Source organism: Pteropus vampyrus, unplaced genomic scaffold, assembly GCF_000151845.1.
Source record: "Pteropus vampyrus isolate Shadow unplaced genomic scaffold, Pvam_2.0 Scaffold62, whole genome shotgun sequence".
NCBI classification, from domain to species: Eukaryota; Metazoa; Chordata; class Mammalia; order Chiroptera; family Pteropodidae; genus Pteropus; species Pteropus vampyrus.
The window spans coordinates 894,928-900,427 of record NW_011888843.1 but is presented as its reverse complement, the minus strand read 5'-3'; the positions used below and the strand labels follow the sequence as shown (position 1 = coordinate 900,427).

Genomic DNA, 5,500 nt, shown 5'->3' with positions numbered 1-5,500 from the left:
AAAACAAAACTGTGTTTTTCCGTTACCTGGTATGCTGTGGGACCTAATGACATTTAAGCAATCAGTCCCAGTTCAATCAAGGATTGCTAAAAAGATCAATCAGTTCTCACTAGAAAGCACAGCTAAAAGTAACAGGATGCGCACAAGAAAGCCATGTTTTCACCAGACGTTAAAAAGCAAAAGCAACAAAAGCCCTAAAACAGAAGAGAACTGAGTGAACTATAAAATTTTACAAAGGTCCAGAAATATAATCACCCAATAGCACATGACTAGAAACTCTATGAGCAATAATGTATTTTTTTCCTACAAAATGAATTATTGAAAGGAATCATGTGATTCTTAGCAGGCAGAAAGATGCACTTTCCCAAGGAAAGTTCATCATTAAATATATTATTTAAGACTGGATCGTCTTCAGGTTATTTTTAATCTCATTTTGCTGCCAAAATTGACCATAAGCCGATGATACTCAGCCACTAGAAAACTGAAGCTTTTTTATGTATTTTGCACACTGGCATGAGAATGGGGCTGCTTTCCAGTTAATCAGATGTTTTGGTGGATGTAGACCACATACAGAAAAGAGAAATTTGTTGACCAGCTGATAAAAAGGGAGCTAGGCTCCACCTGGATGTGCAGAAGTCGGTTTCTGTCTCCCTAAACCAAAGGCCAAAAGAAAAACAAAAAGGCACACCACATCATCAACAAAATGAAGCCAGTCTCCCATTTAAGCCATCTCATCCTTTTAGTAGCCCACCTCTCATTGTCTTTTAAGACACAAAACTAAATGTCACCATTCTCGGTTTGGAGGGTATTATCAATTTTCACTCACCACCAACTTGCCCATATCTCGACCCTTTGCTTGCAAGAGTCCCTTCGTCTTTAAGCAGTCTCAGGACCATTAAACCCATCTACAGAATTTAAACTGTATCCCAGGGGATGAAATAATAACCAATGGGAACTTTTAAAAGAGAGTTGTCTGCCTTTAATTGGCACAGAAAAGCTATCTTACTTTAATGGGTGATGCCAATACACACTGTATAGCTACCACGGAAAACATTCTTGAGAAGACTGAGCTTATCATGATTTATCTCCTCTCTCTCTTTCATTCCAACCTATTTCTTCTAAGGGTCAGATCACTCCAGGGGACATCTGGGACACATTCAGTATTCTGAGTAATACTACAGACCTGTGAAGCCAATGGAAAGGGACACTGTAGGATCCATCCCAGATTGTCATTATTCCTAAAAGGTATCCCTAGAAATGGTAGAGGATGGTAGCCAGCATCTCTAACTTTAACGTGCACCTGAACACCTGTAGATCGTGTAAACCACAGATTCTGACTCAGTAGCTCTGGGGTGGGACCTGAGATTCTGCATCTCTAAGAAGCTCCCAGGTGATGCCCAGGCTACAGGTCTACGAACCACATTTTGACCAGCAGGGTCTTAGACATTGCCTAGAACTGCTGCCATCTCGCTACCCTCTCTGTCCTGCTTCTCCCTGGATGCCACAGGATGCCTTATTCAGACTTAGGAATAAAGCCACACTCCACACTACACCCAATTTCTTCTTTAGTCTTTATTTAATTTGTAAGCTTCTGGGACCATCTCTGAGACACCTATCATTCCAAAGCCCTGTTTTCTCCAAGTCACGAAACATGGACTGCAGTTTCCTCCACCTCAAAATGGTCTGATTTTTCATCAGCAGCAGCAAAGAAAGGGGGCTGCACATATAAAGCCTCCATTAGCACATATCCAGTAAATGATCTGATCCACTGAGTCCTGGAGTCATGCACATTATTGTCGAATATCAAAAGAATGTGCAAGCTCTCTTCTGAAACTTTACTATCGTTATCAAGAGTACTTTACTATCGTTATCAAGAGTACTTTACACTGTACGACGCAATATATTATTGGAGATGCAACCCTTACTGATGCAAATTTGGAGGAAAATGTCTGTATGCCAGATGCCTAAAACAAAAATTTAGATTAATAACGCACATTTGAAAGGACAGGTGAATCATTTACAACTCTCAGATACTACCACTTTTATTCCAAATTGATTGCATTTTCTTTTTTTTTTTTTGGCCAAATTTGTTTTCCTATAGTCATCCATCTACATGTAGTTCTGAAAACTATACATTTTAACTCATCAGCCATTTGTGCTGCTCTCGATTTACTTCTACTATAAGAGGTTTTATCAAGCAAGTTTTTCTCATGTTCCACGGTACATCTTTGTGGTTTGGCATCATAAATGTAGCCTCAACGTTTATTAACCTCAGATACCTATTGACCACAAAGATCAGGTCTACTGTAGAAACTACATTTTGAAAGGAGAAAAGAGTGAATCTTCACTTAAAAAGAAAACTCAATTGCCGATCACTACAACTCAACAACAAAGATCAAGCTTCCATCTTAATTTCAATCGCAAACATGTCTCCATTTCCCATCTTTTTATTAAATGACTCGATAGATGACAGTTACCACCTTGGCTTTCTTTCAACTAGGAAGTTTAATATTTTATTTTTCATAAAAATATGAATAAAACTGTTAAATCAGTTTTACTTTGGTCTTAAACTGATCTTTTTGGAGTGTGGAGGTCCCCTACCTCTTTGGTTATGGTGCTTAAAAATAAAACCATCTATTGAACTAAATATTTAACAAAAATATTTTTACCCTTTAGTGAATTCGTCTAGAATTATTAAAGATCTGATAATATGGGATCTCAAAAAATAATTTACAGAAAGCATTAAATTTTAGAGCTTTAAATGGGGGAATATTTTGGTCAATTTTACTTTTAAATACTGGAGAGTGGCATCAATATTTTGTCAACTTTGGTCGAGTGGGATCAGATGTTTATGTCAGTCACCTAACTCTTCCTGGCCTTTTCTCTTTTTGGCCCTGTAACATCAGCACACTTTGTAAACTGTAGTAAAATACGTTAACGTGCTTCTTGAAATCAGATCCACTGGTAATCATTTCTAGGCTTTTTGCTCCTGTTAGGTCCTATAAAATAATAATATTTGTAATTCTCCCTGGAGACTATAAAAGGCAGCACTGAATTGCACCCTTTTTCAAAGGTAATTCTTCAGATTAAAACAAAAAAGTCTGAAAAAAAATTCCAGACGAATTATTCCTGTTGCTTTTTCCTAAACTAATAATTTTAGATACAAGGTACAGACGTCGATCATAATTTTTTAGTCTTAGGATCTGCATGCCCCTCCTCAAAGAACCACACACACAAAAAGAACTTTACAGTAACATGATGGAAGCTCAACCTAGCCCAGAACCAGAAAAAAAATCATCTCACAGATGTTCTTCCCAACTACAGGCATCAATCACTTCAACTGAAGTCAGAGCATGAGAGAATTCACTGCTAAGAACCAATTCTTCCATGCTTCATGCAGATACTGTAGAGGCAAGTTTGTTCAGCAGAGGAAACCACCAAATGCTGTGGATTCTAGGTGATGAAAAGGAGAAGATACTACAATTCAAGTAAGCTGTAAAACTACACACCAGTTATAGAAATAGAACACAAGGTATGCAGCCAATACAAATCCCGTCACTGATGAGATAAAGTAAAGCATCCATAGCCGAACGTTCTGCAAGGCAAATCAGGCCCACTGGGAATGCGGCACACACTGTAGGTTACAGTCCCCGGGCTTCTGGAAAGTCGGCTTACCTCTTCAGAAACACAGCCAAGCTTTCCAGGGAAAGGGGCTACACCAGGTTTCCCCTTTGGGTAGATTTTACCAAGTGAGTCAGAAAAGGCATGAAGGCATGCCTTTGGTCCTCTGGTGCAGCGTTCTTCCAACTGGGTGGTTCTCAAATTTTAGTACAAAGAGAAAACCCCAGGAGAGCTTATTCAGGATGTGGATTGCCAGGGCCCAACCTGGGGCCTGGTTCATGAGTGGGTGGTCCCTGAAATCTCTGATTTCAACAAATGACTGAGGCCAGGTAAAGGTGATGCTGCGGATCCTTTGACCCCCGGTTGGAGAAACCCTGAAGGGGTACCATTTATCCTAAGATCTTACTGGACAGCAAATGCTGGATCTTTGAACCTCAACAGCTGGCAAGCAAGGAAAACACTCTGGACGCAAAGGAATGATCACAGCACTGTTGGCAGGGAGAGCTTCGTAGGAAGCTACAAACCCGACTTTACTTCACTGGCTCGTCAGCCTGCGGTGGCCCAGAAGCTCTCTCACCCTCCAAGCACCGCGTCTCAGACCCGAGACATCTCGCCCAGACGCACATTCACCCAGACATGCACCTACCCAGCCTCCGTTATCCTGGATCCAGGTGTGCAGGTGCCGATTCAGGTACTCGGTCATCCACAGGGCGATGCTGTCCACCAGGGGCGACATCTCCCGGTTGACGCTCTCCACACACATGACCCCACCGAACTCAAAGAAGGCCACAATCCTCCCCCAGTTCACCCCATCCCTGAAAAGCTCCTCCACCACCGTGGCAAAGCGTCCCCTCGCGGTGAAGGGCGTCAGGTGCAGCTGGCTGGACATCTCGGCGAAGTCGCGGCGGTAGCGACGGGAGAAGTCATCACCAGCCTGGCGCAGGGTCAGGTGGACCACAGGTGGCACGGGGCTGAGCGCAGGCCCGGCGGCGGCGCCGGCGGGGGCGGCCAGCGGCGGCGGCGGCGAGGTCCTGGCGGGCGCGGGGGTGCGCCCGGGCTGGGAGGACAAAATGCCCGGCGCGGGGGTGGCCCCCGGGGGCGCGGCGCCCGCGTCTCCCGCATCCCATTCGTAGCCCCTCTGCGACAGCCTATAGTGGATGTACTTCATCACTATCTCTCGGTTATCATACCCTGTTCTCCCAGCGTGCGCCATCCTTCCCCCGAGGAAAAGCAGCCCGGTACCAACAGCAACTCTCGCCCTGGCTCCCGCCTCCACGGCCCCGAAGGAAGGAATAGTTATAATCCAGCTATTTCATTGGATGTGCTCTGCATTCTTGGATGAGGGGGTGTCTTCAGTCACGCGGAACACTTGATTCTGGTGTTCCCTCTCGGCATGAGATGCAGAAAATTTTTATTTAAATTCCTTCTGGATCTTTATTTCACGAGGCACATTACTATTAATTATTGTCAATATCAGCCTACTTCCTCCGTGATCCTGAAAAGTTAAAAGAAAAAAGAAAACACTGATTAGTCAAAATCAGGTGCATTTTTCTTTACATACTGGCTGAAAGCAGGACATACGTACAAGTCACACGGCTAAAAAGAATGTATCAAACTGCCTGGAAATTAAACTTACTCGAATGCACCTAACGTTAAAATCTCAAATGTTTCTATTGAAAGTTACATTAAACCAATTTCCTCTCCAAAGAACTTACTTGTAATTTTTAAGGACAGCATGATCCTCTGTCAAGTTTCCTTTTTTGTGAAAACAAAACAAATGCATAAGGCAAAGCTTCCATCGATCTTCAGGACTCTCCGGTTATAGCTGTTTTGAAACTTCCAAATGAATCAGGAGTTCGGGGTGCGGGGGTGGGGGGGG

The 5,500-nt window shown here is 43.2% G+C and overlaps 1 protein-coding gene across 2 annotated transcripts in view; it reads right to left on the bottom strand.

Moving 5' to 3' along the window:
* Positions 1-5,494, bottom strand: part of BCL2 (BCL2, apoptosis regulator) — a 166,936-nt gene extending 161,442 nt beyond the window's left edge. For both annotated transcript variants that reach the window (XM_011361061.1, XM_023531134.1), the window contains exons 1-2: positions 5,337-5,494; positions 4,268-5,116 (exon numbers count right to left, since the gene is read on the bottom strand). In XM_011361061.1, the coding sequence (XP_011359363.1) occupies positions 4,268-4,834 (567 nt within the window). In that variant the 5' untranslated portion in view covers positions 4,835-5,116; positions 5,337-5,494. The remainder of the gene's footprint in view (positions 1-4,267; positions 5,117-5,336) is intronic.
* Positions 5,495-5,500: the final 6 nt, after the last annotated feature.